General features: G+C 37.7%; 1 protein-coding gene across 1 annotated transcript; it reads right to left on the bottom strand.

Annotated features, from left to right (window-relative positions):
- Positions 1 to 25,927, bottom strand: LOC128467933 (ubiquitin carboxyl-terminal hydrolase 6-like). The gene is made up of 15 exons (XM_053449680.1): positions 25,787 to 25,927; positions 15,128 to 15,211; positions 9,678 to 9,751; positions 8,876 to 8,961; positions 8,212 to 8,251; positions 7,495 to 7,575; positions 6,686 to 6,793; positions 6,010 to 6,119; positions 5,659 to 5,707; positions 5,334 to 5,454; positions 4,083 to 4,177; positions 3,536 to 3,601; positions 3,082 to 3,181; positions 2,638 to 2,790; positions 1 to 2,392 (listed from the first exon to the last, which is right to left on the bottom strand). The coding sequence occupies exons 3-15, from the start codon at positions 9,741 to 9,743 to the stop codon at positions 867 to 869; spliced, it is 2,601 nt and encodes an 866-aa protein (XP_053305655.1). The 5' UTR covers positions 9,744 to 9,751; positions 15,128 to 15,211; positions 25,787 to 25,927; the 3' UTR covers positions 1 to 866.

Here is a 25,927-nt window from a genome sequence, read left to right as displayed (position 1 = left end):
TTTTTGTTTGTGTTTTACTTCTAATATTGACATTAGACAGAATGTACCTTGATTGGATTTTTTCTGTGCTCCTTTTTGCATTCATCCTTTTGCTGCATGTTTGTTGGACAGGAATGCATAACGTGGAGGTGATCCAAGGTAGTTGTCATGCAAATGTGTCTTGAACATCTTAATTACTGGGCTGTTTCCCCATAGGTGAATGTTACCTGTCCTTCTCTGATGAATTTTACTTACCTATTGTGCCTTCCTTAAAATACCATCGGACCACCTTTTGCTGGAAAAGTTTAAGGAACCAAAAAATTAGAGTTGCGAGGAATAATAAGAAGTGCTGGTAAAATGGAGAGGTTCCATACACAAGTAGACAATACCACTGTTAATTTGATTTTGTTTAAGTAAATGCAAGAGAAGATAACAATGTTTTATCACTTTGTCCCTTGTATAGACGCTTCACTTCTGGAAATGCTTTTTCAGACCAGACAGCAAAAAAATATTTTCAATAAACTTGCTGTCAGTACAAAAACCATTCTCACCCATAGACTATATTGAGCATATGACTTGTTGCGCATATTCTCAATATAAGCAAGATTTTATATTAGTCTTTTAGACAACCAATACACGATAATAGAAAAAAAAAAGAAAGCACTTTGTGATTCGTTTATATAAAACAAATAAAAACAAAACAAAAAAAGAGTCCAGCCAGACAAACCAGCGCAGCTGAACAACCTCCATTTGGGCCAAAAATTAAGTTCTTATGCAATGGATCACACCTATATTTTTATGTCCTGCATAAAAAATGGCTCCCACAATGCACAGCACAATGAAATACAGATAAAATGCAATGTCAGGCACCACCTCATGTGAACTCTTCAGAATGTCACCGACTTTGACATGTGTGTCATGATTTGATGTCCCGACATGAAATTGTTCTCTGAATTGGCTTTTTGAACGGACGGGTATTTTGCTGGCACCTTCGGCTTGGAGCTCTGCGGGGGAGGCGGGGGCTTTTTTGTGAAGTCTGACAGACCATTCCTGTTAGTAACTGGAGAGTTGGTATCTATCTCGTCAGATTTTCCAGGTTTATTATGATTGAGCAACAAAAGAACTTGTTCTGAACTATCAAGCAATGGAAGAGCCTTCTGTTTCCCATTATGAAAGTTTTCACAAGTGGCATGCGACACTCGTACTGGAGTGATGCTCTTTACTACCTGGCAGGGGGTATAATTGTCAGGTATAGATGGAGCAGAGCCCGTACGGGTAGTAACTGTTTGTTGTTGGTCAATATGGGTAACAAGTAATGTAGGCACACTTCCCGATGGTGCTTGGCTATACCTCACTGCAGGTGTGAGCTCTGGAAGCTTGTCTGTGTCTTTGGTAATTTCTATAGACGAATTTAAGACATTGCAAATATTAGTTGGCCATCCTTCTGCTTCTAAATTATGCAAGGACGCATCTGTTGGGCACGAAGGCCATTCTGTCTGGTCCAAACCTAACATGTTATCGTACTGGGAAGCATTAGAAGGGCGCCTTTCGTTTTCTAAACCAGGAGGAAAAAGGGATACCATTTCTGCTGCACCAGCTGAAGTAGTACTTTCTTCTTTAACAAGAGGAGAAGTGGAGAGATCACATTTTTGTGGTACATAGGTATTTATCCCTTGAGACCAAGACAGTGAATCACAAGATCCGAAATCCTTACAAGTAGACGAAATACTAGTTTGATTTTGTGTGGAAGCAAAAGTCTCTGGCATGGATTCCTCTGCTTGTATATCCTCTGTGGACTGAGAAGGTATTTCGGCTAAACTGCTGTCTTGGTGAGATTTTAGGGAACCATTGTTGGCACTGTCTTTTGGTGCTGGAGTGTTCACTACTTGGGTTTCTTTACCATCTTGTGGGCATTCTGGCGACTCATGCTCAGCAGAATTTATTGACGTGCAAAACAGAGAACCATTTTCCAGCTTATTTTCAACTCCACTATCCACTGACTGTGGTTGAGCAGCCAACTCCATGGCTTTTTTTAACATATGTACCTGTAAATCATTGTGAAGAGATTCATTTGCAATTCCACCCTTTATTTCCGTTTGTGGCTGTTTTTCTGGACTTGTCAATGCATACTGCTGAATCATAAGATCTTTGTCATTTTTTGGTATGTCCTCCTGCTCAATGAACACGTCTTCACCGGGCACAGGTCTAGATTTACCATTATGTTCCTTAATTATTGTACTGTTGCTGTCTTTGCCACCTGTCTTAGAAGTATTCTCATTGATATCTGTGGGAAGCTGCTTTGTGGTCTCTGGGGTACTTTCACACACTGGTTTACTCTGACAAGGCACAACTGGAAGAAGATTAACAGGGATGTCTTGACCTAGTGTCTGTTTGGGGAATTCCTCAGCCTTACCTGGAACAAAAAACAAATACACAAGAGCCTTATATAAAAAGTAATCATACATGTATATGTTACAAAAATGCTAAATAAAAATGCAACAACCATAATGTACATCCAACAAAGGGATCAGCCTACACCAATGTAGCAAGTATAATAAATTATATCTGTGTAGGAGACTTTGAACATTAAATATATTATTTTTAACAGATTCATTGTCTACACGTTCATTCTCCAAGACTTGAGAGAAAAAAAGGTACCTGGAGGAGGAAGCTCAAGCTTCATCTTGCGTAGCTCAGCCATTGATGTCTGTAACTGTTCAACCACAATATCGTCATCATAGCTTAGAGATCTGGCAATTTTTTCTTGTAGAAATTCTCGTAGATCTTCCATAGACATCTTCAGCAAACGTTCTGCCATAAAAATCACACAGAGCTCTTATACTGCGATGCTCAAGTTTTTGACAAGCACTAAATGGCAAATAATCAGGCGATAACTATAGAATGTGTAACCAGTACAACATATATAGGATATGTACAACATATACATTTTTTTTTCATAAAGCATCCTCTAGTGTTTTTTTTTTCTTTGTTATGTTTGTTATTATTAAATTAGCTGAGCCTCGGTTTATTGATTGCTAAAAAAAACCCCATCTGTGGTTTCTCCTCGTTTTATATAATGGAAAAAATCAGGGAAAATCTTACTTTTGTGCAGCTTTAATATAGTATAAGCCATGGCTGGTAACACTCGTTCTCCTTCCAGGATATAAATGTCCCACAGCCTCAAAGTGAGAGTAAATGGTGTCTGGAGAAAAAAAGAAACAGCTGCAGATCAAAAGTGCTGCAGATACTACGTGAAACTCAGTGTCTTAAGAAGTTAAGAAGACTATGGGTGAGAAATGGACATCCTCTTGTAGGGATCAGTTATGGAAAGTTTGAGGAAATAAATGATAGACATGAGGTAGATGAAATAAAAAGAGCAGAGGAAAACACAATGAAAGAGGAAAGTGGACAAGGTGAGGAAAGAGTCAAATGATGAGGAGCAGAGGTAACTTGAAGGCTGGTTGGATAGAAGCGAAAAAGGAAATAACTATGATTTGTTTCCCCACTACACCTCAGTTTCCATGACAAATATGCTGAACCCTCCAAATCTACTTACCCTGTCCAAGAAACATTGTAGGAACCACTTTGTGGTATAAATGCCAGTTGACATGTCTTCCTTGTCCTATTAAAAATATAAATGACCATTATCCAACTATGACTGAAAGAATAAAGAGGTCTAGGGAAGAGCTATACAGGAGCTGCAGCGAGCTCGGTTTAGAGGCTTGGCTGAACCGTTTGCCATCTCTATACCCTGCTTATCTTTTACTTGCTGTAAATCTATGTGACGAAATATACATAAACTGTTATAATGCAAAAATAAATGAAAGCAAGATGGGAGAGGGCAACAGCTGTATTGGACAGGAGTGAGTCTGGGATGACAGGAAGTGGTAAAGGTTGCTAGTAAATCACGTGATCCAGCCACTCATGTCATGGACACTTGTAGGATAGTTGCAGATGTAGGTGACTGTACCACCTTACACTGATGCTCCTAATATATAACTCTCAATATGAAACACACCTCCTCTCACTAAACTCCTTCACATGGTCTATTACACATATAGATGGTGACATGGCTTTTAATGACAAAATATGTGTCTGCTTACCATATGTTTTTTGAGCTTGGGAAACACCTTGCTTAGGATCTGTTCATGATGACTCTGAAATCGCTGGAGCTTTGGGAAACCGGGGATGAAAAACCCTGTAGGAAGGAGTGGAAAAAGCATTGAATGCAAATATAATAAACTTGCATTTTAAACATGTCTTGCAGAAAAACGTATAAAGATCAATGATGAAATCCACTCAAAGGGATAAACAAATTGGGGTTTACATGAGAGTTTTAGTTTCAACCAGGGACACCATCAGAAATCTTTGGCCCCAGTATATGATGGGATGGGTCCCCATTAAAGGACCAGGCCTCACGTTGTGAGACTCTAGCAGCTAGATAATAGGACGTCAGTCAAGGAGCGGAAAGTCCACCTTTGTCTTAAGGAAGATGCAAAGTTTATATGCCAATCCTGGGTCTTTTGTGCCCCCAAATAAATGTAAACTTGTGTTTGTAGGTCTTCTATGTCTCTGCTTCGGACTGGAAAAGGAAGCATACGGAAATGGTAAAGTATACAAAGAGAGTTCATCGTCAATGCATACATTCGCCCAGGCTACAAGATCTAGTATTTGTTCCATTGTACCGGTTCTCTTTTCAGGGTTTGTATTATGAGAAGATAGATGTTTGAGTTATTAGTGATATTGATCCCCATCTAATGCAGGTTTCTCACTGGAATGGGTAGTTATGCTTGACTGTTTCTAGTTGTTCCTGTCAGGCTGACATTTAAGCCCTCACATTTAGTCATGGTTATTTTATAGCCAGAGATCTGAAAGAAGTCTGTCAGTAGTTTGTATAGATATGGTAGGGAGACAACCAGATTTGTTAAAGTCAGCAGAATGTCGCAAAGAGGCCTTACCTATATTGATGGATGCCCACCTTAATTTCTGTTATATCTGTCTTCAGACTGCTGCAGCTAGAGGGTTTCAGGCACAGTGCAAATAGAAGCGTGGACATCGGGCATCCCTGTCTTGTACCGTTTTTATGGTGAAAGGATGTCTTAAAGACATGCAGCTCCCGGAACGCTATGCTAAGGAGGCTGTGCCAAAAGCTCTCCCTTATACTAGCAGGCAGGTACATACATGCAGAAATGCGTACTAGAGAGGTTAATTCATCAAGGAAGCTACAAACCCTTGGGTCAGCCTTGGCTGCTCAAGCCTAGTGGAGAATCATGGAAGTTATAGTTCAGCAACATCTGTTTCCTGTACCTGTTATCTCTCCCCCTTGCAGATGAATTAAAAAGCTAACCGCTTACCATGCATCGCATGTCTTTGATTGGTCAAAAGCTGTGCCAAGGCCCAGAAAGCATCTTCTTCATTCAAGTACATAAGCAGCACAGCTGCTATTTGGCTCATTCCTTGGCAGTAACTAACTTCCTGCAGAGAATAACATGAAACAACACTGTGATATATACCAGCATGCAGATTCATTCTACATATCAGCACTGTTGGGTGAACCAACTAGTACTGGGCACCTAGTACAAGAGAAAGCAATTTGCAGCTGTATGTTTCTGGTTAGAGATATTTTCAGTATTAGAAGGAACTTGTAGATCCACATAAAGACAAGTAGATGGAGCTCACCGTGTTGTAGACAGAATATGCTGAAAGCACATCAAACAGCGCCCTCTGCCTAAAAAAATAATATTACATGAGTCATTTCATGAAGAAACTGTGATAAAATGTCTGACCACCATAAAATCTCAGGTGTAATGCTCACAGTTTTAGGAAGCAAAATAAATTGTTCTAAATAATACATATATTTATTTTACACATTGGTATTTCATACCCTTTACATATATTTATAGGGTACATCAAACTCAGGGACAAACTTCACTGATTTGAGCAATGCATCAGATGTGGTTTATACATGTCACACCAGCAAGTACCTAGATAGCAAGACAGACAAACATAAGCTGTGTGCTTGCCACTTACTTGACTCCGTATCGTTCCCGGAACATGATGTGATTGCGGAAGGTGCGGTTCACATCCAAATCTATCTGTTTTATTTCCGTTGAATATATCTTGGATACTTCTTTCATTTTCTGTTTTATTGAATACACAATCAATTACAACATCATTTAATGATATAATTTACAATTTAATATAAGTAAGGTTTAGGAAAATGCTTCATTAAAAGAACAAAAAAAATGGGTGGCTCTTTAAGGGAAAACTAAATTCATCTATACATTGCTAGGCGAACTATATTAGCGGCTTCACCCGCAATCCAACTGGTACACTCATAATGGTGCGTGTACGCTTGGCCACAAAAAGAGAAGAAATCAATAGCTAAATATATCTACCATATATATATAAATATATGTGTCTGTGTCTTTCATGTGTAGACTGGAGTAATTCTTTTTGTACAAATGATTATTATTTTATATAGCGCCATCAAATTTCGTAGCACTGTACGAGTACGAAGTATAAATAATTAAAAAGTTAAAGGCTTCAAAAATGGCTTGCATTGCCTCCATTAGCACCAGAAACAGACAAACCAAAAACCGTGTCTTTCAATAATTCAGGGTATTTTACGCTTGACTTAGTATCTGATTTGTCCTAATTGCACATTATTCTTTTCTATCAGAGATCAGTTCTGATGCAATCTTACCTCATACTTTCCTTCATTTGCAGATTTCATCACGTCGACATCCAATAGCAGGGACCAGACCTGACCTCTCACTTGCAATGGGATTCCTTTGTACACACGGCGGAACATCTACAGGGACAAAGAGAACATAGTTAATTATGAAATAATCTATTAGGAAAGGGTTGATTGATCTCCTGTTTATACAAAGCGGAAAAAAATGAGCCCTAGCAAGGTATGTACAGAGGGATTATTGATTAACTGTCATTATTGATTAATTAGTAGTTTTGTCACGTGTATATATATATATATATATATATATATATATATATATATATATATATATCTATATACACGACTTATCCTCTTGTAACCTAATCGTTACAGTTGGAAGGATCAATTATCTCCATTAGCAACAATGAATATAGCATGGTAACCAAATTCAGCCTACTGGATCGTCAGCTATTGTACTTGCAAGGCAGTGTAAGTATGAGGGAGTGTATGATATACTGTAACATGGGTTGCATGTAATAAGTATGAGTACATCTGCATCTCACAGGTAAAACAATAAATAAATAAAAATCAGTGCTTTAGATGAGGTAGAGATGGGCCTGGTGGCAGAGCTTGGCAAGCCACACTATACTTCTTTGAAACATAAAGAAACACACAGGAAAATGCTGGTGGATAAGAAGTCCACATGGATGCTTGCAAAGACCAAGTAGTGTGTTTAGCTTCAACTCACACTCAACCAAAGCCAAATGAAGTGTTGGGCTTTAGAGGTGATTTTAACTTTGAAAGATGAAACCATATTCCACCTACAAATACACACTTACCTTTTCACTGTTCCTGTACTTGGGCCATTTTTTCAACATCTTCAGCCATTTGTCCACACGTTCTATCTCCTGCAACTTTTGCTGGGGTTGAGAGAAAATTATGTGTACTGATGGTCATGGTAGGTAGGAGAGGAGCACAATGTGCTCAAACATTCACCTGCTGTTTCACATATAGCCAGAGTCGGCATCTAAAGCAGTGGTTCCTACCCTAGTCATTAAGGGCCACCAAAGGTCTATGTGTTATGAATCTCCCTATAGGAATAGAATGTGGTCATTACCAATATCTCCCCTGATGGGGTGCCTTGAGGACTGGGTTGGGAACCACTGATCTAGATACTATCCAACATGACTAATTCTTTTCTGTCCTTATGTTATGTTATGCACCAGGAACTAGACCGTATGCATTGAATGTGTGGGTGACAGAGAGTGGCTGTGGCTGTGGTTTAAGATAAGGTCAACATCAAATAAACAATAGCTAGCATATTACCTAAATAAAAAACCCTTGTGTCATACTGAAGGTGCTATACTTGCAAATGGAATGAAAATGAAACGGAAAAGAAACAAAGAAAGGTTGTCAGAATGAAAAGGAGAAAAAAAAAAAGAAATAAGCCACAAAAAATACTAAAATACTAGAAATATGCAAAAATACGGAGGGGAGTTGTATTCAATATAGATAACATAGGTTTAATAAAAAAAAGAATAAAGAAAAATAAGCACCTTCTCCTCCAGAGCGCTGCATGACGGCAACTCCTGTTCACTGCAAGTCAAAAGATCAAGTCATATTTCTGTTTTACTATGCAGTGCCGTCCACTTTTATAAATTTAAGGTTATTTCCTCTCAAAATAACATAGCAGAAGTTTGTTACTACCTTTTGAGAAATACATTTTTTTTCTGGACCCAATCAATTCTCTCTACACAAAAACTCATGCTGGTGTGACCTTGTTAAATATCGCCAGTGGGGAAACCACGTTCATAATAGGTTTTCCAGTTTTGCAGAAGACCAGCCATTCTGCCCATAAGGCAATGGAAGCAGTTCAATATTGATTAAAAAAATACTTGTCTTGAAAAGATGTGCTAAAATGGCAATATCCATGCCACACCTGGCCTCCACGTTTTAAATAAAATATTATTTCTTTACTGTTTTAGATGGAAAGTCATAAGATTATGTAAGTATTGTATAAGTATCTGTAGTTGTAATGGTGTTTGTACTGTAGGACTTTTATCACAAAACTGTCTGTCTATATGAAAACAATAACGGTTGAATGCAATCATTGATCCAAAGCTGCGTCCTGCGCTCATGGACGTTTATAGCCACCTGATGCAATTATTTCAGCTACGTTTCTACTCCATTCACTACAAATAACCGATAGGCTGAGCTTACTGTAAGAATCCAAATCTGTCAGTGACTTTGTACAGAGCAAAGTCAGCATCCTCCCACGGGTCAATCTGAGCTCCCTGCTGCCTTCCCTAGGATAGAGAAAAGGCGAAACTGTAAATCAGAATGATTACATTTAAAACATAATTTTATATGCACTCTTCCCGTTATTCTCTTAGATACTTATTCAGAAGCCCTACAGATCTTTTTTTTATTTTTACCTGAAATACGCTAATAAAGCCAGAGAATATTTCGTTTTTCCTATCACAAGACGTAAGTTGTAAAATGTGTATAATCTGTACAACTGTATGAAATAAAGTATTTTTGACTGTTTTTCCTGCTTTACCATATTTATCCCATGCATGTTTATAAAACATTGGCACCTCCCCGTCGGGGAATCGAACCCCGGTCTCCCGCGTGACAGGCGGGGATACTTACCACTATACTAACGAGGATTGGCTGATGAAAGCTGAGCTCTGACACAAGGTGACAAACTTGTGTATCAATTGGTTTCCTGAACTAAAAGTCTATAGTTATTAGTTGGTGTGTCAAAGAATGCAAAAACATCTTGGGCTGTATGCTCAAGAATGCCAGGCTTTATGGGATGAAGTATGCAAAGCACTCTGAGACTCTGGAATGCATATCGATGCCAGACTGATTAGGATGTCAAGAGATTCTGCAGCAGCTCAACTTTTCTAGTTTCAGGGGAATAAACATGATTTAAACAGCAGAATTTACTTGATTTAATTACATGTAAGCCCTTCCATAGTAATGTTCAAGTGTGTACCCTCAGGCTCACTGTCCTTACCTTCTCATACTTGCTTATGATTTCGGTTCTCTCCTGAGCTATTAGACTTTCAATGTCTTTCTTCATGTCAGAGCCTATAAAAGAAATAAAACTATATGTATTTTTTGTTTTTTAGACACGGAAGAACAAGGCTTTATCAAGAACTTTTAGTGACTCATTTTGGCAATGTCCTTCTGTGGACCTACATACTGCCATTGGTCATGTCTCTTACTCCGGATAGCCAAATACCTATTCCATGTAGAGTATGTTTAAATTCCCTTATTAAATTAAGCACTACAACTTCTGCTGTGAGGCTGTTTCACTTTTCTATCACCCTTCCAATAAAGTAAACATCAACACACAGGTTTATTTAAAGTATAGGATTGAGACAGAACAACCATTTAGGACCAAAGCATGATTGTAATGATACAGGTCCACTAGGCATCCAGATCTCAGATGAGCCTTGTGGTTTTATGTCAAGCATTAGTCTCTGCAACATTAGGTTCCGGTTCACACAGTACTGAAATACTCGACCACATTAGCACTGCATTTTAGATACAACATTGTCCTTCCAATTGTATATTAAGCTACCTAATCTAACAATTGATGGCAGTAAGGCTAAGTTATACTTTTCAAGTAGAAGACACAGAAGGCTATCACTCGTGTACAGTGATGTTTGCATGTCTAATATACACAGTGGCTTGGGAATGTTCCAGATTTTTTATTTCTTCCTGGTCTGCGATCCATTACAGCGAGGAAATTAAAAACCTCAGCCTTTTAAAATGTAATAGCTGAGACACGCTGGCTTGGAAACTTTAACCCATTGAACATTTTACTCTCACAAGGTCATTATAGTCCAGTATCGAGCTGACCCTTAGACAACATCACTTTGGAATTTCTATGGAATTGATCATGAGATAAACTTGACCAGGTCATTGTCCTTAAGTCAATTGAAAGGAACCAAGCCCTTAGTGGAAGCAGCTCAGCAGATGTGGTCTAAGGCATTGCCACAATGTGCCTTGATTTATTCAAGGAGGGGCAGCCTCCAAATACAGCAGACATATCTTAGTTGCTTGATCCTTCCCTTCCTAAAACCACATGCAAAAATAACTCACTGGAAGGAATGTTGTACATACACGGTTCTACGAGGCACAGCCCAATGAGAAAGAAAAAAAATCTTGAACTAGAATTCTAAACCAGATTCGGACACTCCTTATGGCTTTGAGTGCGAGTGAGCTGTACCCTTTTCTTTTACCCTGGAAATCCAGGAAAAAAATTGTAGTCATGCCCTAGTTATATTTAGGTGAAAACTTTATAAACAGCTTTTATCTGACATAAGCAAACTTGCATTGGATCACATGCTCTAATGTTACAAATGCCAACAACAAAAGATGGAACATTTGGTGTTAAGGAAGCTTTAGTCAATAAGGGTTTACACCCCATTTTTAATTAGTTAGAGACATCACTGATCCATGCTAACTTAATTATTTCTGCATGTTGGCAAGCTTCTCTAACCAAACATCAGCTGTCAGCATGCAAGGAATTTAATTTGTTCTAGTTACTGCGATAGTGTGTACAGCAGCCCCATTATAAACAAAAGTAGGGCTGGACTAGGTCGAAAAGGTGTCCAGAAGCCAAATGGTTAAAGAAAATTAACGGAACTATTATATATAAGTTTTTGTAACCAAAATGACCTAACATTTGTCCCCAATCAAAACCTGGACTTTGTTGGTCCTTGTGAGGGGGTTTTGGGAGACAACCCAATGTGAGCCCTACCCTTGTGCCATTCATGGTTATGTCAAATGTCATAACTGCAATTCTAAAAATTAGTGCATTCCATTTACATCAATAAAAAATTGCTGTTAGTATTTTTATTAGAAAAAAAAATCAATCTTAGTATAAAGCAAAAATTCAAAAGGATGGTTTTAAGCTAGATATTCCACAAAAGGGCCCCAAGCATTGCAGCTAAATGCATTCATTGTCTTGGTGTTCCTTCTTAAGGAGCTCAGCATCTCTTTATCCTACAGACGTAGAGGAGGGAGGGTGGGGAGGTAGACAGAGTGAATCACAGGACAGTAATGTGTGTGGGACGCTCTCCAAAATGTGACAGCCTTTTATGGACATGAGAAGAGGGGGGCTCTCCAGATCAGACTTTTTTTTATCTTCTTTGTGCTTAATGTGCAGAAAGGGATTCTTCTACAATTCAATGATCGGAGAATGTACACCCGACAGCCCTGCTATACAACCCATATCTACACCGTCACCTCATTCAAAACTCCATGAGTGATGCGTTGATCAAGGGAATCTGTAATAGCTTTCCAGAGTAACCCTCATATGTGCTAATTATGCACATTTCCCGAAAGCTCTCACATTCATGGAAAACAAATGTGTAAAAACATAAACGTGTAAATAAATGAATAAAAACTCAATCATCTATGCAATTAGCATTTTGAATGAATAATGTGTTGGCGGCTCGATCGGGATCAAAATTGTGCAAGCAATATTTTAACTTTTGCAACAGGTACCCGTGGGTATATTCCTGAAACATTCGCAGATACATTAACATTAGATTCCTCCAGACGGAGAAGTTCAGTTCTGCCCTCCAGGCTTCCTCTGGCTCTACAAGAAGATCCTTGTTCTGCCATCAGAAGGTCAGTGCACATTCTCCAAAATGAAAATACCGTAATATATCACCATGGAATAGTGACATCGGTAATTCACAATTATAGAGTTGTTTTGGCCAATCAGCAAGATGAGATAGTCAAGCTACAGCAAAATCATTTTAGAGATCTTTTTTTTAACAAAAATGTTATATCAATAAATAATCTTCGCCATTCTTCAGAGAAGTTTGACTGATTGGTAAATTCAACCTAATTTAATAAAAAACACAGCATCGGTAGATGGTCCAAGATGACCACATCATTTAATTTCTCTTATGCACTGATAATTCTTTTCCTCCTATTAGTAGAGTTTGAAATGGACTTTTAAATATTCGATACACTTTATTTGCATTGCCTACTTGAATTCATAATTACATACACACATTTTTTTCTAGGTTTTTTAAGCCCATCTGCAACCATACTGGTTATGTTCTGTGGCAATACACTCGTCAGCCAGCAGGTGTCACTAATCACAGGTAGGCACTTCCACCTAAGTGGGAAAAATGGGGGCAATTACACAGGGATTACAGGAATAGTAAACTGTCTGCAAGTATCCCTTTGATCGGTCCATGAATTTTACACAACAATCACAGCCAAGTTCTTAAAAACATAAAATACATTTTGATGCCTTCAAGCTCCACATCTGTCTGTGACTCATACTCAGTTGCTGCTTGTGGTCTCAGCCCCTTCTTATGACTCAGACTTTCCATATCATAAACATCCAACCTGGACCTAAATCTTGGCATTTGGCTGTAACTGTACATCCCTACAACAACCTACAGACTACACTGCACTAATTCTGCATAAAATAATAAGATCTTTACATCTATATGTAAATCTATAGATCTCTCTGTTCATGGGTTTTTCACTTAGATTCAACATGTAGCGTCTATATTGTCTGTAGTCGAAGAATCGTCTTTAAAGTGAGTATTTTACAAATATCCTTTTGTTAACCTTAGATTTTTCTTTTTAGAACTTCAGCGGGTCTTATAGTAAACTCATATGAGCAGAGCCCTCCTTACCCGTTTCTGTCAAATTGTTATATACTACTTCTTCTGTTTACCCATTTGTACAGCGGAATATGACAACGATATCTAAAACAATAAATAATAATAGCATGCTGCCAGATGCTTAGGCTTCTGACAAGGAGTTGGTGGCAAGGTGCCAATTATTCCAAAACAGGGAAATACAATAAAGGTAACAGAATCTCTCAACTAATAATTACATAACCCACGGAACGCACACTCAAATTATCTTAAAATAATCAATAATTGAAAAGCAGTCTGTATAAACAGAAAAAAGCATGTACAGAATGCCAATGATTAATCTTTGATTCCTGATATTTAAAGAAACAGACATGCATTTTTATTTTATTCCCCCCATATCTGTGCACACGCTTGCACGGCTAACTGGCATTCACTGATCCTATAATATCCCCTGCATGCCTGGAGGAAAGTTAAAGTTCAGCTTCTCATAGGGACACTCTTTGGATAACAAGAAGGCATGAAATGCTTCAGTGATCCCTTCAGAAACAAAATATACTGGAGAAAAAAAAATCCAGTTAAATGTCATGGCAAAACATTGGTGAAACGTACATATACAGACAACGCATATAAAGAAGTAAAGCAAGAACAGGCAATGAGCATTATATCTAAAAATAAATATAACTGGTAGGGGGGTCAACATGAAGGTTGTATGTTATGGACATACTTAAACTGGTTACCTTCTTATCACCGACATCTACTAGGCAGCTACACAGATTCCTTTTTATATAATATATTTAAGTGCATACTAAGGCAAACTACTATTCTTCAAGGTTTTTATAGTTCTTTTTCCAAAACAAGATGCATCACCATCTCCTTTTACAAAAAAAGGTTATTTTAAAGTTGACCAACTCCATGGTTAAGAAAAAAAGTGCTGTGATTAACACACCCAAGCCATGGGAGTAGGGCCGGCCCAAGGAAAAACGCCGCCTGGGGCGAATTTTAAAATGCCGCCCCCCCCCCTTATCTACCCTTCCTCTCCCTCCATCCCTGCCCCAGTTGCCCCACTCGGCTCCATTGTCGCGCCGGCCCTGCATAGGACAAAGGGTTGACTTTTAAAACAAGAAATAATGGACTGACAGTGCGATATTGAGGGGGGAGGACTTGGTTATTGTTATTTGTTTCTGTTTATTGGGAATTTGCTGTGATATTTTGGGAAATGTGGATTTAAAAATGTATACAATAAATATACAATTAAGAAAATATATACCACAATGTTTAAGAGGGCATAAATTACTGTTAGAGGCATTATATTAATTAATATGCACATTCTTTAGAATTAAATGAACCATGGCACCGGAATCATGCCTTAAGTGCCTATGCATTGTAATTTCTATTGTTGAGACGGACTTTTTTTTTTATAATTCTCCAAAAATACTAGAGTGGGTAGAAAGACTATTTACCATAAGTTATTATACCAACCCTAATAAATAGAATATGTGGTTCTAGATACAAGCGCAATACCAGCGTAGGTGACTATACACAACATATCACAACAGTTTGTTACACTGAAATATAGGGATCAAAAAATAAATAAATAAATAAAAGCACGTCTGCCCATTTAAAGCAATAATGAGGCCATCTGTACATTACAATCATGCATCTGTAATACTTTACTGGATAACTGACCAGGTGTAATGAATATAAATAATCATCTATAAGCCTTACAAAGACATTCTGTTTCCATGATGTCACAGAAAACAGTCTTTTACTTGTGGTTGATCACTTCTGCATTCTAGTAATTATATTTACAGCTATACATGCATACCTATGCCTGTTCCAGTCCATAAGAATGACCAAGTTCTTTGGGAGTATACAAGTTTTTGTCTTCTTTATATCTCTCCAGTAAGATCTATAAAGAGAAATGTAATTTACAGTTTATGTGGTGCTTCAGCAGATATTTAACTTAGAAAAATACATTTTCAATACAATTAAACAAGTTACAATGCGATTTACATTACATTTTTACAAGACAAGCTCATGTTGCTTAGTGAGACTATAATTAAATAAATACGGTTCCTTTATTTTCTCAGTATGTTTCAGACAATAAAAAAATATAAAATATGGTACAATTTTCCCTATGTACATGCTCCATAATTTCCATTTACATTGGAAAATGCTAATTATAGAATTATTTTTTTTCCTTCTACATGGAAACAAACTATGATCTTATATTCAGGCCGTTACAGCCAAAAATAAGCTTGTACTTTAAAAGGAAAGCAAATAAATACAAATTTGGCATCCTGGAACATGGGATGGTAGCCAATTATTTCTTCTTTGAGGCTTGTCAAATATGAGGTAATGGAAAACAGAGAATTGTAGATTTTAGAGCTGCTGGTTCCCATGAGAATTGTAGGGGATCCAGTTGTCTTAATGTCTTTTAAAACTAAGGCCGCAGCACAGATTTAAGATCTCATGGGGATGCCTACAGTAGTTTTGGCAGCCATATTGAAATTACAAGGTAATTCGATGCAATATACTGGGCTAGTCCAACTTTTTGTTTTATTCTGGAAGAATCATAGGCTGAAGAGCTTAACAGACTGGGGAGAATAAAGATGAAACACATTTGCAGTTATATTTATTACAAAGTTAATTTTTTTATTGGTGTACAAATCACAGAAGAATCATCACTAATTATGACTTTTTCTTATAAGGGGCCTTTGAAGATATTCTTTAGCTTGGAGACTTCAGGTGACCAAAAGTAAGAGCGTAGTATCCCAGGATTTTTTATTGTCTTCCTGGGTACCACTAAAGTATGGTTTATTATCAATAACCAATCAAAAATGTTCACCAAAATAGCTTTTTAGAAATAACTCCACGGTTCATAGTTTCTCCTGGAGACAACTGGCTCTAACTAATACACATGGATATAACCCTGCTTTATTATAAAAGCTAAACTGACATGTCTTGCACTAGACATTTGTAGGGGTAAGTCCTTTATAACGCATGTGTTCCACCGTTCATATTGCGTGGGACCTGAACTTAACGGACTCTTGCCACATCAGTGTCTTCAGAAGGTGTCTCTACATAACCTGTGAGCTAGTGTCTCATAGCCCAGCATTCATGGCTCTGTATACTAGCAGCCACCACATGGCTCAATCACCCTATGTTGACCCTGATACGGTCTTGTCTAGCGATCCATTTCTCTGAGTTTCTATCTGTGATGTGTGTGATGTCATGAAATAGCGCCCTCGCCCCTAGACTCAGAACATGCACCAGCAAACTTCATAAATTTGGGGGACATAAATGATTTGATCAATCGTTCTTCCCAATAGATTAGTAAATATGGGATATTTTTCCATGGGAAAAAAAAAGCTGCAAAAGTAAACATTATTTCTGCTCTCTATAACTCCATCCATATCGGTAGAATAGAACATTTCTTATTTTGCACATCGCAGCTATTAATTAAAACAAAAAAACCCACATACATCAACCGTTATATTTTGTCTCAGTCTGGAATTCAGGCTAAAGGCATTGTTTGTTTCTAAGTAGGTTCAGGTGTACAAATATACGAGCATTTACTACGATGGCTACTAACAGTTACATTCACACAACTATTACCCCGTAGTATTCTTTCCACCATTTCAAAAGGCCAAAGTGGGACACATTTAGTGTAGGGGTTGTGGCTAGCAGTATGGCTAGGTTTGGAAATGTACTAAAACTTTTTAATGCTACCAGGCACAAACTGCCGATGACAAGGTGGCCAAGGTACTTTAAGGCCAGCAGCCGTCTGATAACTGGATATGTGCAGCTGCACGCTATGTTTTTATGCTCATGTGGCAGAAAATGTTATTTTATAGACAATATCCTGTTGGTTCTATACAATTTAGAAGGCTGTAGAACACTGTGATTCACTTATACTCATCCAAAATTCTGAGCTGGAGGAAAGAGGGACAAAGTGATTTGGATCTCAAAGAAGGACTGTTCTTGATGAAGACAGATACTTGGGAGGTATGCTTTAGTGAACATCGAGATAATACAAAAATAAAGACAAATATATTCTTAGACATTCCTTCTGCTTAAAGTGCATTTTGGAATCAACGGTATAAATTTAAAGGAAATATAAAAGAAATATTAAAACAAAGTATAATTTTTCTTTGTGGAATTGTATATTTAAAATTAAGGACATGACAAGGTTTGTGGTTATCCTTCTGCCAAGGAACATTCTTAACATGGCAATGAATTATACTGTCATAAAAATTTAAGTTCTGAACTTTGGCTGTTCACCCATTTTCTAGAATTACAATTGAAAACGGCAATCAGAATAGAGGGCGTACTAACAGTTATTAAATCTGAAGAATTACAGCTGTTTTAATGTTTGGTATTTCTGAATAAAATGTATGTGTTACTAGGAGCACAAATGAACAAAAACCCAAGGACGGGGATATGATTAACCCACTCGGGATGATATTGATATTGATATTATATGTCAGGGACTGGGTATAAATGTAATTTATATACCAACCAAAAAAGTATTGCAATACATCAGCTGTACAAAAAAGGGCAAAAATAAAATGCGAGCCCCAAGGATTTCAAAAGTGTGTTAACATGAATACATTTACATTGTAACAAAGGAAATTGTTTGTAAATGTGCCCAGACATAAATCCCCACTGAGACTTAGAACATTTAATTATTCTTATTTAATTATTTATATCAGGGGTTGACACATTTTGCTTGGGTCTAGGAGCCACAGGAAAGCATAGGGTGCCGGATTCAGACCTGGCCAGTTTTTACCCCCTTGTCTTGTAAAACACATAGGACACCTTCACATGCACCCAACTCAGCCAACTTTAAGACTGGAGCCAGCCTTGGCCTATCCAGGTATTCTGTGAACATTTTAGGTACTTATCTGATCTTTCCATTCCTAATTTATGTACCAATTATGAAAAACACAAAAGATACAAAATTAGTAAAGTATCAGGAAGACAAGAGGAGGTGTATGATGGACGTGGATTAGTGGAGCAAACAGTTGGCTTCCCATACTTCCTACATCATCTCCTGCCGACTGTCCGTCATGGGTTGGCATTGCTACTGCATCTACCCGTCACCAAGCATTTAAAAACATCACATTTTTCTCCTTGTTTAATGCACTAATGCACCTCTATTAAGTGGCACTTTTAGCCAGTATACTATAAATATGATATTTATTTGCAAATTGTCACACTGTACAAGTGACTTAATTGATTAAGATGGCAAACAGAGGCCTATAGTTGTGCTTCTTTAGTACTGAATGTGTTAAAAAAGACCATTCTTGCACACCTTTCCAACTACTGTATCTAGGGCTGCTACTTCCTCTGTAACAGGAAGTAGCAAAGAAACCTCAGACATGCTATCTTAGCTCACAATTCTACAAAAACAAGGTTTCTGTGGTTTGACTGAAAGAATTCAGCATCTATACTAACTGCTGTTATATTCTTATACAGATTACAGTCATATCTCTAAAGGCATAACTCCCTAAAACCCCCTAAAAAAGTGTTAAGGAACTACCTAACTACCTATGTTCCTCTTATTGCATCTAATCCTGAAGCCTGAGGGCTCAATTTTCTATTGGCTGGGCTGGCATAAACACTGTCTGACAGCCAATAGAAATGCTCAGGCTTTCTGAAGTAGAAGAAGTACCAATTTCTCCAAAATGTAGCCTTAGTCAAATTTTCGAGATATTATTTTAAACAACTTTTAAAGACACATATTTTTAAGTTAATATACCTTCACCTACTACTGGAATGCTGACAGGGACAAAACTCATATATTTTTAATTACCTTTAATGTATCCACTAGCATTTTAAAATCGTACCTCCTCCTGTTTAAAAATTTTCTCCAAAATCTTTGTTAAAGTTAGCAATACAGAATGACTTTGCCTTTCCTGCACAGTGCTCCCGACATGTACCAAGAAGGTGGTCCATGACCTACACTACGGCCAAGAGGTCAAAGACCAACATGATTAGTTGCTGGTACAAAAGAAGCACATAATCATATAGATGGGCATGTTTTCCAAATCAAATCATATTTCTCCTAAAAAAGCAATATATAGTTTGGGTGGTTCTCCTACATAAGAGAGGAAAGTTATGGTTGGACAGGGACATAGTGAAAAAGCTTGAAACAATCTCAGTCTTAAGTGTAACAATGGATTCTCGCTTAAGAGCGAAGAAGTAGTGAAGAAACTTGGGCATGTTGTTACATCTGATGTGGGATGTGACAACAACAAATCGGGGAAGTATCCAGATGATTAAATTCAGCGCTTCAGTACAAAGTCAAAACATACACCATACACCATAATCTATGCTTTAAAACATACTCAACCTCAGGTTGAAGCCGAATTAGTTTGTGCACAAATCCAACACTACACAGGGGGTTCTGCAGGGCTCTCTGAGGACATCAACTAACAGCTATTTTTCTCCACTCCTTGAGGGTTAGAAGAGGTGGAAGTGGCACCTAAAACTGTAAAATGTCTTCTTCCTTCCTCTTTTGGTCTCACTAATGCTTTGCTCATTTTAAAAGAGGTAGTATGATTTCATCGGAAACATGCTTGGACCTACTAATAATAATTAGGTTTATAACACCGTACATTTATACTATCCATATCTTATTACAATTCATTACATTTATAGAAAGAAGCCGGTGCATTATTATAAAACAAATTTATATTTCACATACATGCATTTTCACAAATACATACTTACAAAATAATAGTATGATAAAATAGTACTATGCATAAAATGCCTATTATTATCTTTTATTTATATAGTGCCAACAATTTACGCAGCTCTTAATACAATTTAATTCAAGGGATATGACAAGACGACAATTGACAGACTAAGACAAACCGATACATTAGGTGGAGAGAGCCCTGCTTACAATCTTGAGGGAATGGGGTGACAAACATAAGGCACAGAGAAAGGGTGAGAGGTAGTGTGGTGGTTGGATTGTCTTGGTACTACCCATTTGCAATATCTTCAACTACCCCTGTAATTGTGTTTTTCTGTGAAAACCTTGAACAACTGCTTTAATGTTGTCTTTTATTTTTAGTTTATGGCACTTTTATGGATACTGTATTATGGTCAATAATGGGAACCATATCTATTGATAATTCTAATGGCTTCATTTATGTTTCCTTTAGCACTGATATAGAAAGACGTGGAGCAAACACTGTTGGCCTCCCATACTTCCTTCATCATCTTCTGCCTCCCCCTTTGCCATGGGTTGTATAGAAAGAAAAAGGCATTAGGTACGTTTGGCATTGCTACTGCACCTATCTGCCACCCAACAGAACATAAAAAAAACAATCTAGACATTGATTGCTTGGCAGAAGGTCTTGTGGGTGCTCTCTTCTCCTCTGGAGACTATCTCTCCATCTCTGCTAAAACCAGAGCAGCAGGATATACAATAACAGTCTCTAGGGCAGGGTTTGCCAAAGTTTCTTTCAATGAGTTACTTATGATTAATAAAACATTTGAAAAGAAACTAAGACTATTAATAACCAAAACTGGCACACATGTATGAATTAATAAGTCCTATATAAATACTAAATCAATTAGGTTATATTCATGGTTTAAAAAAGGGCTTTCAATGAAGCTTTTTTACTGACACTCTTTGAACAGACAGAGGTCCCACTGATCACTTGCCCAACATATTACAACAACATAAACAAATAAACCTATGTAATGGTGTATTGCGGAATTAATCCCACCTTATGCTAGAAGCAGCCATCTTAACTTGACAATGACAGATCCTTTTTAAGACTTGGACATTCTATAATTTTACCACAAGGCATGATGATAAGGAATATAGTCGCTTGTTCTTGAAGGCTTCCTCATGTCTTTTATCAGTAATTATAAGTAAAAAAAGTTGTATAAGTCAAAATCGGCCCTTGGAAGATATGGGCCATATGTATGGGAAACTCTGGGGAAAAGTTGAATTGAATATTATGGAAAAATCACCATGGGAACCAACCCGATTTTTCAACATTTACTGTTCATCCTCATAACTGCTTATTATAGATATAACCAAGAATGTACAAAATCTGCTACAAGCCCACAAACCATTTTCTCTGAAAATCTTCCCATGTTACCATTCCTAAGGAAATGAATATGAACGGTTTAGCCATGGACTAGCTGGATAGGGTCAGAGATAAGGTAATATAAGGAGAATGAGCTACCGGGATAGGCCAGAAGCCTCTGAACTCCGCTCTATATCGCTGGCGCCTGAAAAGCTGAAGCTTCTTCTGCCAAAGAACAGGCCAATGACAAATAATTACCAGGAGTTATATTGCCTAGGCCTTGGTTTGAGAACTAATGGGTATCCAGACATCCTGTTCAACGGTTGCCAATGATTCAATTTACATCTCTGGTGCAGTTGTTAACATTTAACATGTATTAATCCAGGATTGTGGTTGTAAGACTTATACTGCCATTGGAAAGTGTGACCTACCATTATTGCCTAGCTCTGTTGGCAGGCATGGTTGGGAGTAGAGATGCGGCATGAAGAATGTTTGGAATAAGTTCATGGTGTCCGTATACCATTATAAATCACAGAGAAATTACTTTGGTTTGTGGGTAGATATTCCCTCCAAAATTATTATTTAATTTAGGAGACTGCATATTTGGTCAACTAGCAGACAGGGCATTTAGTCAGTCCATGTGCATATGGTCACTGACTTAACCCTTAAATGAAAAACAACCTTGTGAATCAATGGAAGATCCAGTAATCATCCATGTTTTAATTTATCATATCATGCTCTCTTATGCGTGCCAACGTTGTAGAAACATTGACTGTGCATATTATCGTCTCCTAGGAATTTAAGTCCACAGTAGTTCCAGTACCAGATGACGTCTATCCCTGATAAATGCAGCTTACATTTCTTTCTTTCATATCACAGACACAGTAACAGCTCTGCTAAGAACGATCGTGGACTTTTTTTTTAGTCTATTCTTTTAATTAAAGCGTTTCACTCCATTATAAACATCCGCCCGCTGTAACCAAAGTGGCTTTAATTGGTAGATCTGCAGCTGTGCTTATGCCATTTAAACCATGGCTGTAGTCACAAAACTGTTAAGCATGAATGTGTTAATCAAAGACATACAGAAAGTGGATGAGTGGGGGGTCTAACAGTTCTATTACTTCAAAGTTACCTTTGTAATAAGAGAGCAAAGCCATGGAACAACTGGAAACGTTACACTACTCTATAGTTTGACATAGTTTAAATATGATGCATTGTTCAATATGTCTCTGAATAGGGGAGATGAACCTGCACTATTCCCACTGACATATTTAAATGTATTATCTTAATCTCCTGTGTGGTATATTCTATAGATAGCAGCACCACTAGAATAGGGAGAAAGGGAACACGCAGCATGTGTAACTGAAACTTGTTCTTTTAGCTGAAAAGTGGAGATCAATGAATTTGGCTGAAAGATGGTTCGCTGATCCCCGAGAAAATCCTCAAGACCCTCGCCTTACCCATCTATATGAGGGCTTGGCAGATCCCAGAAGTCAGGTATCCATGGATCCTATATTTATAGATCTGCCCCCCCCCCTAGCTTTTTGTGTCATTTTATAATAATCTCTGTGGGTTCTACAAAATATCTATCTGGCTTCCAGATTGTCTACCTGACTCCTAAATTCTACTCGAATTTGCCTGCTCTATACCATGCAAGCACATCAATTATACAACAGTAAGATAATTATAGTTATGTTCTTCCATTTTTAAGAGTTCCTAGAATTGCTCCAGATGTTACACGGCTGGGAATTAAACATTTACATATGCTTATGTTGGCCTGGCAGTTAGCAAAGTTTACAATGGGTCTCTGCTCCAAATAAATTACAACGGTCATGGTCTAAAAATAAATCCTCCTAACCATATTCAGGAAGATGTTTTGGTACTGCAGGCAACTTTGATGATTCAAAGCTTGAGCTGAAGCAGTCCTGTTTGGTCTGACTTTCTACTGAAACAAAAAACCTAATGAGTTTATGGTATTCTCACTTTACTTTTATTCTAAACATCATGGTGGTTTTTTTTTTAAGGCTTGGTCACGTTTAAAGTTTTCTTGAATGCTTTTATAAAGTTCTTAATAGCGTTTGAGCTTCAGAAGACAGCGCTATAGAAAAAAAATGTTCTCTGGATATAAAATATTGTGTTGGACATAGTTATAAAGTATAACAATCAAACACAATGTTTTGTTTCTTATTGTTACATTTACAGAAACAATTGATGTTAGGGAGGGTATTAAGTGGCAGAACAGATAAGTCTTCTAACTATATTCAAAAACTGATGAAAAAACCTAATGGCTCAAAAACTGATATTTTTAATCTTTATAAGGTTGTTTAGTTGATCAAAAAGGGGCATATACTCCTAATGCGGTAAAGCAATTTGCAGCATGTTAGTGCTTTAAGTAAGTCCTATCTCTCTCTAAGTGTGTTTGGGTGCTTAGACATGAGATCCAATGTCTCAAAAAAGCTCACTTTATTAATAGAGTAAGAAGCCTTGTAGGTTTCCTATGACCTCACAAATCTACTGAGCAGGTTTGATTTTATTTCTGCTACTTGTCTGCAATTCTATACCCATCAACATCAGCATTCGTGTATTTTCAGCATTAACTCCCTTTCAAAAACTGGTGATACTATGATACTGCATTTCCACATGCAGATTAAGCAGCTTCTTATGAGCCTTCTGGGTTATGGAATCCCCTATGGAGGAAGAAGATAGAAAACTTATACAGCAATATTCCAGATCACCCCTTTGAAGGAAGAGCGCTTATATACAAAAGCCTCTTACATGCAGCGCGCCGGGATATGACATCATACCTCGGCGCTCTGCATGGTAGAGGGCAGGCCGCATTGGCATAGTTAGGGGGCAGCTGGGGCATTGCACTGGGTCAAGCCTATGGAAGCACCCAGCCAAGATACATCGCTGAGGAAGCTTATTAATATGTTAGTAGCTGAGACTGTAACACAAATAATTTGCAATTGTCAGTTCTATGGTGCCCTCAAGAAGGTTTGAAGGGCTTAAGATAGGGGGACAACATACACAACACTGGTGTACATTTTTCTCCAACACACATTTACACAAGGAAACTATATTAGAAGCCCATAACTGTAATAAATGCTGCCTAAGATTCTTGTGTAAATCCTCATCATCATCGCATGCCTTTTTATCTTAATAGCGTGTTCTTCTCACCTTCACAGTCCCTTGTCCTCCCAACTTCATCACAACATTCCTCTACCCTCCACCGTCTTTTAAGACAAACACAATATTTTTCAATATAAAACTCACCCCGCGCTCAATATGAACACGTACTTTAGACTAGAGAACCATTGCACATTTGGAACAATATGTTGGCTACATAACTTCCAACATTTCAAATGGTCAAAGAGCAGCGCTCTTCTCTATGGGGTCTGGTTATTAAAACTATGAATGTTATCCAAGTAAGGCATCTAGGAAAAGAAACATTCTGAGCTCCTAGAAAGAAGAACTCTGGGAGGGGGACAGGTGGATTTGGATCCTAAAGGGAAGTATGCACCCACCATATAATAATGGTGCTCATGTTGTATGTGGGCCAAGATCACAATGTGATAATAAATTTAAAAAAAAATCTATTTCATTATTATACTTCCAAATAGCATGGTTTTTATTATAATTTGAGGAGTTGGTTTGCGTACTAATTATAGTCTATATCAATTATTTGTTGATGCCTAGTGTCCACCATGCCCTTAAATGGGTCTCAGGTCACATGATGCTCTATGAAATCATATGAAATTAAATACGAAATGGGCCCAGAACACACACTCTATAATAAGGGACATGTGTTTAACACAAAAGCCTTTTATCTGGGGGCATTTAAATGGGGAGCTTGTTTGTTCTAAGCAGAGGGGTGCAGATGAAGCTGTCAGACTTCTTTTGCTGTGAATGTGGTTTGCAATTGAAATATTAACATGGAAAACAGCAGCTTAGTCTGATTATATATATATTTATAAATAAATAAACATAAAATATATAATATATTTACACACACATTATATATATATAAACAAACATACTATATACATATATATATAACATATTTACATACTCAATATTATAATATATATATATGCAATGATGTATTATTATATGTTGATGCAATCAGCTAACGTACACATGAGCAAAAGGAGCATCTGGACTATATAATGAGCACATAAAAATGCAACATTATACAAATGCTGCTCTTATAAGCGCACTGCATTAGCATGTGTGGCATTAAACGTATCATATAGATCTGCCGGATTTCATACACTGCGCGCTGCATGGTCCTCGGTGTAGTTCCAAGAATAGGAAGTGTATATACCTTAATCAGAACCACATCGCTGCTCCGCATCCCCTCACCGGGTAAACATTCCGCTGGAAGATGCTCCCCGATTCTGCCCTATACACTGAATGGGATGATCTCATACCGTTATTTTCGGCCGCGGGTCTCAGCGCCGTTTCCCTCTGTTCATCTTCCTGTCGCTCGTATCCTCCGCCCGGTACAGCTGTAGCTACTCAGCAGCGGGAGCTCAGCGAGCGAAGCACTGAGCCTGACACCGAGCCACGCC

Source organism: Spea bombifrons, chromosome 10, assembly GCF_027358695.1.
Source record: "Spea bombifrons isolate aSpeBom1 chromosome 10, aSpeBom1.2.pri, whole genome shotgun sequence".
In the NCBI taxonomy this organism is placed as follows: domain Eukaryota; kingdom Metazoa; phylum Chordata; class Amphibia; order Anura; family Pelobatidae; genus Spea; species Spea bombifrons.
The sequence above is the reverse complement of the archived record's forward strand: the minus strand, read 5'-3'. Positions and strand labels throughout refer to the sequence as shown.

Excerpts from the sequence above, each read along its gene's own strand:
- LOC128467933 (XM_053449680.1), bottom strand. The coding sequence starts at position 9,743 with ATGAAGAAAGACATTGAAAGTCTAATAGCTCAGGAGAGAACCGAAATC. Across the intron at positions 8,252-8,875 it reads GACAGATTTGGATTCTTACA|TGAACAGGAGTTGCCGTCAT; the intron begins GTAAGCTCAGCC and ends TTTGACTTGCAG. Across the intron at positions 5,708-6,009 it reads CGGGAACGATACGGAGTCAA|GCAGAGGGCGCTGTTTGATG; the intron begins GTAAGTGGCAAG and ends TTATTTTTTTAG.